Here is a 13,980-nt window from a genome sequence, read left to right as displayed (position 1 = left end):
TAACAGCATTGCAGCACTGGAGCACAAATTTGCTTTCCCAGAGCATTTTCTCGGAAAGATCTGGTCAAAGCACCCAGGTATGGAAATGCAATCAGCCATCCCAGGGATGTGTGGATGGCACAGAGCACAGTGCCAGGAAGCACAGAGGAAAGTACTGGAAACATCATGAAGGGCTGAAGGTAGGTCCAGTCTGGTCTCCACTGCAACACAGAGAAGTTTAAGAAGAAAAGCTGATGAAAAGCGACCCGTGAAGAAAAGCTGATGAAAAGGAACAGATAGAGGAACGTAAGATCATGGATCTCCAAATACATTTGGCCACGGAGATTTGTCTGAGATCTGATCCTCAGTTTTCTTGTACATAAACTTTATGCCCAAGATCCCTGAATCACTTACAGGAAAGCCTCGAGGTCTTCAAGGGGTTTGGGAGATTTTTGGCCAAAGTTTAGTTATCCAATGAGGTAGACAAGATGTCCCTTTGTAGGCTTTTGAAAATGCCCACCTGTCCTTGCCAACTACACAGAAGAACTGGAGGAGTTAAAAACAGAGACATCTGCTTCAAGGCTTCAGAAGTGTTAATGGACTTGAGTTACCCTCAAATCTTCTACAGATTCGTTCATGGGAATCAGTGTTTGTCCTACAAGGCTGAAATACACACATCCCCCCTTCTATGATAATTGACCACAGACAATTATTATTTAAAAAATCAATTGTTTTACTCTCTAGTTACTCAACAGCCTCAGTATTTAGCATTATATAAGGCCACATTAGACAATGAAAAGTGAAGCTAAGTGATCTAACTTGAAAATCAATTTGCAATTATATATGGGGGAGTAAAAGTGATATTTATTAGCTTACCATATGAGAAATGAGAGATTCCCAGAAACTGTCAGTTCTAAATCGTAATAGATCAAGAAAATTGCATCATTTGATGAGTTGCATCATAAAAATTGCATAAAATAATGAGCTGATGTGCTGAGCAAAAAAGCATGAACTTCATTTTTTATTACAGGACATGCTGTGTAACAGTGCCACAAGCCTGGTTCCCTCAAACACTGGCACAAGCAACATTATACATGTGTACTGACTTTTCTGTAGGGGGTGAAATTAAATTGTACCGTTATATTTTATTCCAATGTGTTACTTAGTTTCACAATATGCCAAAAAAGTAAGACTGGAGGCTCCTGTAGTTTCTTTCAGATTTAAAATCATTTAGCTTGTAAATGGTTTGAAGCTTTGAAGTTGGTCTTTTTTTTTTTTTTTTTTTTTTTTCTATTTATATGCTTTATTCACAATGGTAACATCTTATTAACAAATTCTCCTTTATTCCCAAATTTCTCAATAAGTAAAAACCTCAAGGAATGGAAAAAAACCCCCAGATAGCCAGGCCTTATATATTAAAGGTGACAACAACATTGACTTGTAAAGTTACAATAATTTTGTGTTACAATCAGTACAAATTATATACTTAATATACTTTATAGTTGTATGTATCTGAAATGTCTGGAGAAATCTTAGAATAGCTAAGTGGAGTTACTGAATTTAAGGCAAGAATGCAACTAGTTGGAATATGTGAACTGTATACTTAAACAGGATTCTTTTCTTTTCTTAATCTTCGGTTTATTTTCCTTTTAAAATAACCATATCAAAATTCCAAAGGTCAGCTACTGTCATGATTTCTAGATTTTATCTTCTATTGCCCAATTAAAAGAAAAAAAACAACCTCACCATTAATTTTAAATCATTCTTCAAATATTTTCTTAAATTTAGGAATGGGAAAGAAATTAAATTCTCCTAATAAATGGAAGTTAATAAACTCTTTTCTATCAGAGAGAAAGAAAACCTCCCAGGAGTACAAAATTAAGCAGTACATAAGTGTAGGACAGATAAGGTATCACTTTAAAGGGTAGCTGGAAATTGATTTCTGATTAAAACAAAACATTTAAAACCACAGAGGTCTTTTTCAGATCAGGAGCAGTGAATTTCTAAAAGTAACATTTTCCCTTCCTCCAAATATGCATTTTACTATAAGAAAGGAATGAAAAAGGAAGTAATTTTTTTTAATACATTATTTATATATAAATAAATTGGTATGTGAATGCTATATATATATATATATATATATATATATGTATGTATGTATGTATGTATATATAAAAATAATATCTGGATCCACCACTAAGAGCCAAATTTCAGCTGCCATCTGTCATGAATTAATAATACTGGTATTTTACTCATTTTCATGTATGCATCTTTCTCTATCAGATTTTGTTCCTAGCCTAACACTTAAGATTATAAATCTTCAGGAGAAGGGGTGCTCAAAGATAAAACAGTGAAATCTGATTACAAAAAAATGTGTGAAAGTACAGCTTTTTCAAGAATCACTTCTAATTAGGCTACTAAATCTAGGATGGTGCAGAACTTTACAAAATGAGTGGAAAATGCTATCTATTGTCACAATACAAAAGAGGAAGATCACAAGCTATCTAAACAATTTAGAAGCCCACTGGGTCTTTTTTCATCTGTTTTTAAGGTTTCAGAACAAGTTTTTAGTTAGGGAAGAAATAATACAAGTTTCCAATGAAAACGGAGTGTGGCAGAGAAGACAACAGAACTTGGTAAACAGCCACTATCCCACTCTAATATTGTACTTTTCTTAAATAACCTAGCTGAATTACATTAAGGTGGTAGAGCTGCTCTTCATCAGGGCTCCATTTAAGTATTCACTACATTGTCACATGGAAACTGATTAGCTCAGCTGCCAAAAACAGGCATTAGTACAAGAAAAAAAAATGGTCTGATAAGTAAAGAACTTGAGGTACAAAGTTACTCGTGCAGTTCCCCAAGAAACAGTGTCAGAGCTCATCCTATTTCATGCACCCTTCAGTAGCTTTGGTAAAAACCCAGAACTCTCCAACAACCCCTGCAGATGACACAAGGTTGGGAAGCATCACTAAAACAAAAGAAGTTAAATTATGCAGGAATAATCAAAGGGCTCTGAAGACCAGAATTATCAACAGCCAGAGGAAATGGGTATAAACTGCTAATAAATAAATATAAATAATAGATTGTAGATTTGAACAAAAATCAAATCTGAAACATCGGCGTAACAAGGATCTGTTCCACAGCAACAACATTCCTAAAGAAGTTGCATGAAGTATCCCAAAGGGCCGCTTACAACAGATGATGATTTGGGACCCTGAGCCAGTGCACGCTGGGACAGATGAAAACAACTTGTTCCAAAGCTGCTGTTGGGGATCTGACATGTTTATCTATTTGGCCCACATGGGGCTGTGTCTTCTAGCACCCACAGCTCCTGCACGTTGGCAGCTTTTCAAAAGCTTGTCAGGCCTTGACAGCATTCCTATTCCTGCGGAGCTGGGCGGGTCGCGCTGCAGATCACACCGTGATGATCGCGCTGACGTGTAACCCCGCGGGCACTGTTAGCACAGCCACAGAAAGGGGCACCATTGCTTTGCAGCTATTTACCCACTGTTTACCCAGCTGACAACATTTTGTATTTCGTATTTATTTAGCGCAAGGAGTAAAATAGAAAAGGCTTTTGCAAACTCACAAGAAACTTCGATGTACTGACGTCATGTTTCCAGCAGGATCTCAGAGGTTGGTGCTCCTATAGAATTTCTTTGCCAGCTTTCCAGCCTCTCATGCTATTAAGCATCTCTCCGTTTTACACTGCACTTCTGGTGGTAATGGCACAGAGGCCTTCAGTAGAACTACTTTCCTTTGCTGACCATCTTTATTTTACTCACAGGAAGAAATCACAATTTTTCCAGTTTGCAAATAGCTTGCAGAATTTGTCAGGGACACTTCATAATGCCATTCCTGCAACAGGAGCTAATGGCTTCTGTACAGGAAAACTTCAGAGAAAATACATCCCTGTTACAGAAAGAAGATTATCCATTGCTATATTTTATATATTTATTGACTATAATCACTTTCGCTTTCTGCATTCATCTGTCATTCTGGAGGACTTGCTCATTACACTGTGGTACTTGCTGTTGTTTTATAATGAGGTTTACAAGCACTGGAAACCAGACAGATTTTTTTTCAAGCTGCCAGCTAAGGAAATTTTCAACCTATTACACAATACATTTCATAAAAACTACAATGATTTAAGAAATTCTGACTCCAGCAGAACTACTGATTTATTTCATCAGGAAAAATACACCAGGAAATAAAGCTATAACTTAATATATGGAAGTCAAATTAACTAATTTAGGTAAATTAATAGGTTTTAAAAAGGAAGTTATTAAATTATATATATGTATACATTAGAGAAGGGAGCAGGATACAATGCTTTGGATCCTTCTTTGCCAGAAATGTCTTAATATAGAGCATTAGACTCTAAAATATAATCTTGCCAAGTAATTATATCTACACATGAGAATAAATTGTTGGGGATCCTGACTTAGCTTTTGGAGGTATCAGTAGCTCCTAACAAAACAAATATCTGAAATTGAGAGCTTTATCAAAGTAAGAAGTTCATGTTCAGCTTTGTTTTAAAGAACGGAAACCCCAAACTATGCACAATCTTGCACTGCAGTCTCAAAGCTGTTATGCCTCTCTCGCCCCATCAGCGTGCTTTTAACACTCCTTCCACAAAGTCCACAAATGAACACATCATTTATCGGCAGAAACTTAATATTCTAATCAATTTCTACTCGTTTTAGTAGCTGTATGTAAGCAGATCATTTTTTCCAGATGACTCGTACTCCAGAGGAGTACAAAGGACACACTTCAGACCCTTGTAGTCCCAACATGTGTGGTTTCCCCACACTGGGAAGGCCTGGAAGTGAGCCGCCTGGCCCAGTGCCAACCCAGACCACGCTCAGTCTAAACACAGCACCGGCAAGTGCTACTTTCTGACACTTCACTGCTACTGTAGAGTATCCTTTAGCTTCCTCCTCAGGGGCTGAGATTTTATACACAGCTCCTCACGCAACTTCCTTCATCTCATCCCTTCCCTCCACTGCAAGATTCAACCAGCCAAGCACAGTGGAATTAAAGAGAAACACTCATGTGACATTGCCTTGTGTTACCTGGGCATTTAAGCAAGAAGATACATTTATAAAGTTGTTGAATGCCCATGGAGACCTGGGAAATCAGCACACCAGGACGTTCTGCAAGGCTTCTCAGTCAGTTCTACCCATTTAAATATATTTTGCCTCAGTGCTTTTTTGTGAAAAGTTAAATATTATCTGAATAGTTAAACTATTATTTTACTACTAAAAGAAGTATTTGAACCTGCACACATATTTAGTCCAGATACGCAAGTGGTTAGGAATTTTATTCCCTCCTTTCTGGTTACCACAGATACGTAAGCATGCATTCTCTATTCATCTTAGGAAATCCAAATTTTCTTTCCAATACAAAGGAAGTCTTTTCTCTACCACATCTATACCAAATGGCACTGTCTGACTGCACATTAGTGCTCCTGGCTCCATCTGTGTTCTGCTCTTCTTGGAAAGCACAAGGTCCGTAATGAACAGCGCTGGTTTGGCCAAAGGGAAAATGTCACCAGCTTGGACTGAGGGGTGGCTCACACAGAGTGCTGCCACCTCCAGAAAGGTCTGGGCTCAGAAAGCCCCACTGAACATAATGGGAGGTGACAGCACTCAGCATCTCTCAGGAGGCAAGCAGAAGCCCACAGAAACAGAAGTCTGCTTTTCACACAAACAAAATCTGTCTTCTACAGAAAGCCTACACCAAAAATCAATTTGTGGTCTGAAAATTTGCAGTTGTGAGTAGTGCTGTTATTAATGCAATATCCTGGGAGGGGTAGTGGATTTTGAATCAATTACTGAGATGACAGAAGCAAGGTAAGTGCTTGATAAAGCATGCCAGGAAGAAATTTCCTGAAATACCCAGAATCTGAGTTTTACAGAAACTGCCATGTGCAGCATTGCTGAAGTCCAGATAAGGAACAAGATATTCAGACTGGTACTGTATCTCTTCTATACAATGACAGCAAGCGTTGCTCTCAAACGTGAGGGCAAAATAGTCTCTTGTTCCACCTGTTCAGCTCCTGCCTGCAATCACATTAATTCAGGGTCAGTTACCTCTTCAGAGCTGGCAGCAGTACGTAGTAATTTAAAACCACCCTCTGGTGCCTAAAGAAAATACCAAACACAGCTGAGAATTCAGATTTTCTTCCTATCTGGGACAAGCAGGAAACCAGCTTTCATGTGTTCCTGTTGCAAGCATCTGGTTTCCACTCATAGCAGTCAACTGTGCTTACAAAAGCTCCAGTTCACCATGTCTGCTAGAAATATCGAAGGCTAAATTGTCATCTTATTATCTCAAGTTAACACACTGTCACCGGGCACAGGCAAGGGACTACAGCAGATCCCAGTGGAAGCTTTTCCTAAAACTAGTCATTCTAGATATTAACCAAAATGTTAAAATTGCCACTTATATTTTACTATGATTTAAACCATCCAAATTGCCTCTGCTCTGTTCAGTATTAGAGTAAAGTAATCCCAGGGATGCCAGGAAGCAATGAAAGAGCTGTCTTCAGTTATTTCCTTCCAAATGCTTTGAAATGAGGAGGGTAACCATGACCAGAGGAATTGAGAAGTGAACACTCTGAGCTGCATTTTTCCTGTCTGCTGATATTTTGATGCTATTTTCATGCACTGCAGGGCTCTTCCACACAGCTGATCTCTTGCAGGTCATCAGTCACAAAGGACATCAATCAGCACAAGAAACTCAATTGATTAAAGATAATCTGTATAACTACGGCAGGTGAGATGATCAAATCTTGGTAAATTTCATTGCACAACGAATCTGCAGTTACCCAGAGAAGAAAGAAAGAAAGAAAGAAAAACACAAAACCAACCAAACAAAAAGAATTTAACAAAATTTAACTTAGGAGATAAACTCCGTGGAAAAGGCACTGACCTTTTTTACATTTTTGTTTACATCAACCAAGTTGAGCAGGAAGATGTGGTCCTTTGCCCCGACTAGTAGCCGGCCCCTCTCCTCATCCGGCAGCAAGGTTCGAAAATCAAGCCCCTCTGCTGAGCCCAGGAATGGGATGCAGCTGTTTGAAAGCAGCAAGTCTGTGGGAAAACGAAGAAAATCTTTATAATCAAAATGTTTATATATGACTCATCAGTGTCTTTTATAAATACATGCAACCAGCATGGAGTGTACCAGGGAAATGAGTGCAGTCTTGGAGCATGTCTTTCCAGAGTCATAATACAATTCCTGTTAACTTCGGGTTCTCTGGGGTTTTTCTTACTTCCAAATTGGGCAATATTTACTTGCACAAAATATTTTTCTACATAAAATTTTCTTAACAAATTATCTGTAAGGCATAAAGGAATGAGAAATTCAACAGAAATTAGAAACCAAGAAAGACATATCTTTGCAAGATGTGTGCTATATCTTTCCTTCATCCCAAGAAAACGAATTCTGTTTATATCACCATACTCATGGATACACATGATCAAGGATCAATACCTCACCGTATTTGGTGCTCCAGATATAAAGCAGCGAAGAAGGTCAATGCCAGCCAAGAATAATTAGGAGCAGGAAACAGTGGGTAGGAACATTTGAAGATCATCCAGTTCAACTCCCTCACTATGAGGAGGAACATCTTTCACTGGACCAGCTCGCTCAAAGTCCCACCTAACACAGCCTTGAACGCTTCCAGGGATGGGGCATCTGCAACTTCTCCGGGCAACCTGTACCAGTTTCTCACCATTCTCATCATAAAAAATGTCTTTCTTCTATCCAGTTTCTATCCACTCTCTTTTAGTTCAAAACTATTGCCCCTTGTCCTGTCCCTAAAGGCTTTGGTTAAAAAGTCCTTTTTTCCTTTTTTACATCTTTTTCACAAGCCCCTTTTATATATTGAAAAGTTGCAATAAGGTCTCCTCAGAGCTTTCTTTTCTCCAGGCTGAACAACCCCAAACCTCTCAGCCTGTCTTCATACGGAAGGTGTTACAGCCCTCTGATCATTTTCAGGGCTCTTCCTTCTAAGGTCCATGTCTTTCTTGAACTGGGTGCCCCAGAACTGCATGTAGGACTGTAGGTAATTAAGAAAAAAAAAAAAAGCTCTATGAAACTAATGAAAGAACCTATACTGTTGCAAAAAAGCTAAAAAAGCTGTAAAATAAAAATTCTGTAGCATTTTGCCTAATGAATACTCTGTGGACGTAATTCTGGACGAGGACACAAACAACATATAGAAAAGAGCACAAGAATATTTAAGTCTTGTTGGGTAGTCATTACTTTGGGGAAAAGAAAATAAACATGTGAATCAGTTCTTCCACAAGCAAACTCTCCAAGCTAAACTATTTGGAAATCTTCAGACAGAAAGGCAAATCCTGTATTTAACGGGAAGATAAAATTAAGGGTATTTCCACCTTCCTGGCACTGGATGGACAATGTAACATTCCTGCTAGAAAACCCAGACTTACCGCACAAGTTATTGGCATATCCTGATCATGATGAAAATTCGGGCCAGTGTTTTGGAGAAAAAAGTCCTGAATTAAATAAAGGGAAAAAAACCCCACCCAAACATTTTTCTCCAAGGTCTTACACAAACCAAGTGACAGGCAAGAAAAGATTAAGTTCTAGTCCTGGCTAATGAACAGAACCATGGGAGAAAAATATTTTATCATTATTAATCTGACTACCTGGTATATAATTATGACAATTATTTTTTGGCTCAGTCACTTCTACTTAAGTTTGTGTACTTTTGTCTGGCTCAGTGCAGGATGTTGTTATGGTACAATCTGAAAACAAATTGTCATGCATTGCAGCTCCTATTCCCCTAGGTGAGATTTATTTGGCAGTACTTTGGGAAAAAATCTTGCTTCACACTGAAAAATTTTATCTGATGCTGAGCATTACATTACTATACACCAGCACTGTCCTTTCCCACATACCTTTCGTGAAGGCAAAGATGTCAGGATTTGTTTTCTAAACCAGTAACACTTTAAAAGATGTTTATTAATTGCCAGCAAGACCACTTTGGAAGCAGCTTATGGTTAACATGGTACTATAAAAACCTCAGTCCTCACCTGCAGAACACAAGTAACTAGCATACAGAATATGAGGAAAAATTCCTTCTCCTCTGCAGTCACAGGAATTTGATCTAAGGATAAATTACATGCTTGTGCAAATGCTCTAAAGCACTTTCAGCACTTAAAGCCATGCAAAGCATGGGCCTCTGCAAGAGTGTCAATTGCAAAAATATGTGGATTTGATTCTTCTCCACATACATGAAGGACGATGACTGAGACTGCTGTCTACTTCCAGTTTCCTTATTTGAAAGGAATGATCTCTGAAGAGACCATCCCAAATGGACATTTGTCATCTGTTGTTTAACAGTTCTAGAATTTCTCAGTAAAAAAAAACCCACCTAGAACAGCTACAACAGTGAGGGAAAATGCTGCCTCATGACTGAAATGCCCAAGTGGGAATGAACCCTGCCTGATGCCTTGTACAATCATTTATTTCACTGCATCGTAAGGAAAACATCTGTAGAATATTCCAGATTGAAATGACAACACTGCACACTCCTTTCTTACTGGTGCAAATGACAACACAAGCTGCAAAGTGGTGAAGAATCACGTTTGGTACCTACTATTGAAAACAGCTTGGAAATAAGACTCTGAGCATGGCCACTGATAAGATTATAACTGTAATATGACCTAATAAAACTTTACCAGCAAATATTAACAGAGGGTTGATTAAATTTCAGCTAGATTAATAATTGTTCTCAGTCTATAAAACAACGCATTTTAATCTTACGCATTGAAATTTCCCTTCACAGCGAGACATATTTACTATCACCAAGGATATTGCACTGGAAAAATTTACTGTGAAAAGCACATTTCCCAATGATTCTCAAGCTTAGAGCAAGCTGTTGATTTGAATCACTGCATCTCTGTAGCCTGGCTAACACAGAACCAGCATTCTCACAAGGTACAGTAACAAAGTTACAGGGATGGTCTTTCACGAGTACGTGTTCAGCACTCAGTTTATGGTCTCTATTTGCTGTTTTCCTCAAAATTAAATACTTTTTTCCAGCCCGGTGATTAACTAAGTATCCAGCTAACTCCCCTTCTGGGTTAATATTTCACTGCTGACTGATAGAAGCTGGAATAGTGACTGGGTTTTATTCATTTCACACAGTATCTCAGTGGACTTGGCTCAAAACAGCATGATCATTGCTTACTTATAAAATCTCCAGCAGCAGAGCCACAGCAAAGAGACTTCAAAAGTAAAAATCTCATTCTGTTCTGATCATATGTATTTGCATTTATAAAACATATTTACACTTGTTAGCATCAAGTCACATGTGTGGTGACCATGTTGCCATTCCTCAACTCCAGCATGCTGTCACAATGCAGCAATGTAGAACCACTTGGTTCAGAATCAGAATGCCCTTTGTGACTAGGTACAGATTTTTTTTAGTGACAAGCCATGCCTAAATTAGCAGAAAGGGAACATCTCAGCCACTTTCAAAACAGTTACAGACAACTTTGAAGGACTCTGAAACTAAAGGCTGTATAACTTTCATATACAGGAAAGAACAAAGGTTGCATCACTTGCCTTTAGGGAGGAGCAAGTCCTTTCTCATGTTGGAGAATACACGTGAAGGTTTACATGGGCATTGTAGAAACTCAAGCAAATTTCTGGGATAAAGAAAAGTATTTCTCGCATGACTGCAGCAATTTATCCAATTCCTAAGGTATGCTGAGTTTAAAGTTGACCAGTTGACCCCAGATGTATTGGTATGAAGGCAAAGAGAATAAATACTTCCGGACTACTACCAATCTCTACAATGTAGTGCAAGAAGTAAATTACATTTTGTTTAGCTGCATGTCACCATGGACAAAGCTGTGCATGTGAAGTGGCTCTCATTGATATACAATACTATTAGGCCTGGTGAAAAACGTAATATTCATAGAACAGCAGGGCCTCTCCAAAAGGATACAGACAACTGGGAATAGAGAAAACATGACTTTCTGTGTTCACAGTTTTGTGTTAAAACCTTGGTTATGAGAAGCCCAAAAAAGAGCTGTGTACTAAACCACATGTTTTGCAGTTAGGGACTTCTCTGTTCATCTTTCAGGACGGAATTGTTCCCCAGGAGGGTATTACAGTCATAAAAGTGACTGTGAAAAGAACACTTTTCCAAAGATTCCTAAAAAATTCAGGAGTACTCTGCTGTAGAATTTCAGGCATTTCAGGGCATTTTCACATCAACCTTCAAGCACCTCTATGGGTTTGCTCAAGAGAGAGCACACGCAACATATCCAACATCTCTGTTTGCAAAATGGCATTATTTCAGGCAGGTATATAGGAACGACGTTCTCTAAGATACAGAGGCTTAAATATAAAGAATGTCACGTTTCAGGCAATTTGAGACACTTCTCTCCTTTTATTAATTTTCCAAACATAGCTATCCAGATATTACTGAAAAGGAGACAATCTACTATAGTAGGGTAGCTCAATTTCCTAAACTAAGACCAACTTTGCAAAATAGTTGTACACTGATAATAATAAAGGACCTCTGGAAGCAATGCTAATAAAGAATTCCTATTATAAAAATTTGGACTACCTATTCTCCTATGGTAAAGTGAGCTACAGGTCACTGAACAACTACATCAAGTCCCTAACAGGCCAGTTTCATGTCTTTGAGGTGTGCCAAGCAACCTCTCTCAGTTCGTAGTCTTCTGTAAGGATGTGCAGGTGGAGCCAGTTTCTGCCTCGTAGACGTAGGAACATCACAACAGCACCGTGGTAAACTGGAAGGTGAAGGGCAGGGCAATGCAGAGATGTGTGTCTGCACAGTGAATCCGTGTGCCGCAGCATCTTCCATCCACGGGAGCAGGAAAGCAGCTTCAGGATTGCCAGTGAAAAAAGGAAGAATTATGCAGTGCTCACGTGGCTGCCATCGGGTGTGAGCCCCCCCAGCACAGCTCTGTGCAGGGAATTCCTCTCAGTGGCCGGAGAGCAGCATCCAGAGGCGAAATCGCAGCTGACCGTAAGCTCGCATCGCCTCTGCGTGGGCGGCCGGATCTTGGGCCAGGTGCTCAAAGAGGTTGAGCGGCTCGACCGCTCGCATTGCCGGCGGCAAGCTGATCTCTGCAGGAAGCCTCTGGTTGCCTAGGACAAAGTGCTCCAGGCGTTTCAACTGCAGGCAGCGGCGCAGGTATGCCATGATGTCCCACAGCCGCCGTGCAAATTCCCTCCTGCGCCACTGGGACAGCGGTACGGTGGTCAGCACGTGCATGACCACAGTCTTCCAGGTCGAGCTGGAAAAACCTGTGCCCCTCAGGATGCAGGTGAAGAGCTGCAGGCATTTCAGGTGCAAGCTCTCACATGGCACCTGCCTGGCGACGTGCTGGAAGAATTTTGCCTCTGCCACAGCGTATGTCTCAGGCCACGCTGTGCTTGCGATGGAGTCGGCCTCGGCGGGATGGCTGCTCACAAAGATGCTGGAGCTGCCTGTCTGGGCCTCTGTGGGCTGGCTGACCGCAAAGATGTCGGAGTCCCCGTGGCGCACCCCAAACAACATCTTCACCACCAGGCTCTTCTTGCCTTTGCTCAGCCGGAATTGGCAGGACCGGCTGCAGGGCTGAAACACCAAGTGCCATGAGTACGACTGAGGCAAATGCAGCCACGAGCATCTCACCAGCTGGTAGAACCAGTGGGAGGTTTTCTCCACGTCCAGGTAGGAGCCGGTGCAGAGTGTCTCTAGGAGGCTGGGCTTCTGCTTCCACCGCAGCTCCTCCTGCGAGTGGTGCAGGAAGCACAACAGCTTCTCGCCCAGCTGCTCCCTCTCGCACGTGCACACCAGCTCCACACGGACGCAGAAGGTCCTTGCTGCCATCTGCCCTGCACTGTTCAGCTCCAGGTGGAAGGCGTGTCCCGGTGGGGGATTCAGTGGGACCAGCACGCAGTACACCCCATCCTGCTCACGGGGACTCCAACCCTCAAAGGCACTGCCCACCCCGATGGCTTCTTGAGGCACCGGGTAGAAACTATTGCTCACGCTGTCAATAAAGACACGCGTGAAGCTCTCCATCAGCTCAGCTGCCACTGAGCGACCTTTCTCCACGTCCTCGACGGGACACTGTATGCGATCCACTAAAAGGATCCCTCGCTTATTCCCAGTGTCACAGGCGTCTTCTTCCTCTTCAATTCCACCACGGCTGCCTTTGCCCTTGCCAGCACTGCCTTCTTTTTCACTGGCAGCCACATTACCTTGTTCTCCTTCTTTTGCATCTTCATTCTTCTCTCCATTCGCATTTGCATCACCCTGCTTCTCATCTCTGTTTGCAGCACTGGTCTCTTCATTTCCAAGGTGAGTGGTTTTTTCTTCAGTTGCAGCAAACCCACAGTGGTCTATTGCCTTCCCACCATCACTGTTGTCTTCCTGCCCAATCCAATCACTGCTTTGTTGTTCACTGGCATCACTGCTTCCCTGCACCTTCACATCTGCTTTTTCTTCCTTTCCATCTACCTCGTATACTCCTTTATTTACATCATCACTGTTGCCTGCCTTCATATACGCATCATCGGTTTTTTCTTCATTTCCATCTCCGTCTTCCTTTCCAGCATCCTTGTCTGGCTCCACCTTCACATCCTTGTTTTCTCCTTCATTTACTTCATCTAGGTCTTCCACACCTCCAGTAACATTGCCAGGTTCTTCTTCATTTCCTTCGGCAGTATTGTCTCCTGGCATATTCCCATCACTCCAGCCTTCATCTTTCTTTGCATCATGGCCATCATCACTTTTAACATCACTGTCTTTCTTCAACTTCACATCTTCATCTCGTTCATTGGCATCATCATCGTCTCCTTCGTTTGCAGCCACAGGACTGCCTTCTCCTTCATTTCCGCTGCCGCTGTCATCTGCCTCCACAGTCACATCTATGGTTTCTCCATCTCCCTTGGAATCCAAACTGTCTTCTTCCTTTTCTTTTTCCTTCTCCT

General features: G+C 41.0%; 1 protein-coding gene across 4 annotated transcripts in view; it reads right to left on the bottom strand.

The window, feature by feature from the left end:
* LOC138110992 (semaphorin-3D-like) overlaps positions 1–13,980 on the bottom strand; it is a 39,280-nt gene that overhangs the window by 17,750 nt on the left and 7,550 nt on the right. For 3 of the 4 annotated variants that reach the window (XR_011151204.1, XM_069016138.1, XM_069016139.1), the window contains exon 2: positions 6,919–7,079. Coding sequence is in view for 2 of the 4 variants with exons in the window: in XM_069016138.1 (XP_068872239.1) it covers positions 6,919–7,079 (161 nt within the window). In the remaining 2 variants the exon portion in view is untranslated. Of the gene's footprint in view, positions 1–5,057; positions 5,234–6,918; positions 7,080–13,980 lie in introns of those variants that run through there. The other variant, XR_011151205.1, reaches the window with a different exon arrangement.

Source organism: Aphelocoma coerulescens, chromosome 5, assembly GCF_041296385.1.
Source record: "Aphelocoma coerulescens isolate FSJ_1873_10779 chromosome 5, UR_Acoe_1.0, whole genome shotgun sequence".
NCBI lineage: Eukaryota > Metazoa > Chordata > Aves > Passeriformes > Corvidae > Aphelocoma > Aphelocoma coerulescens.
This window is presented reverse-complemented; position numbering and strand designations above follow the sequence as displayed.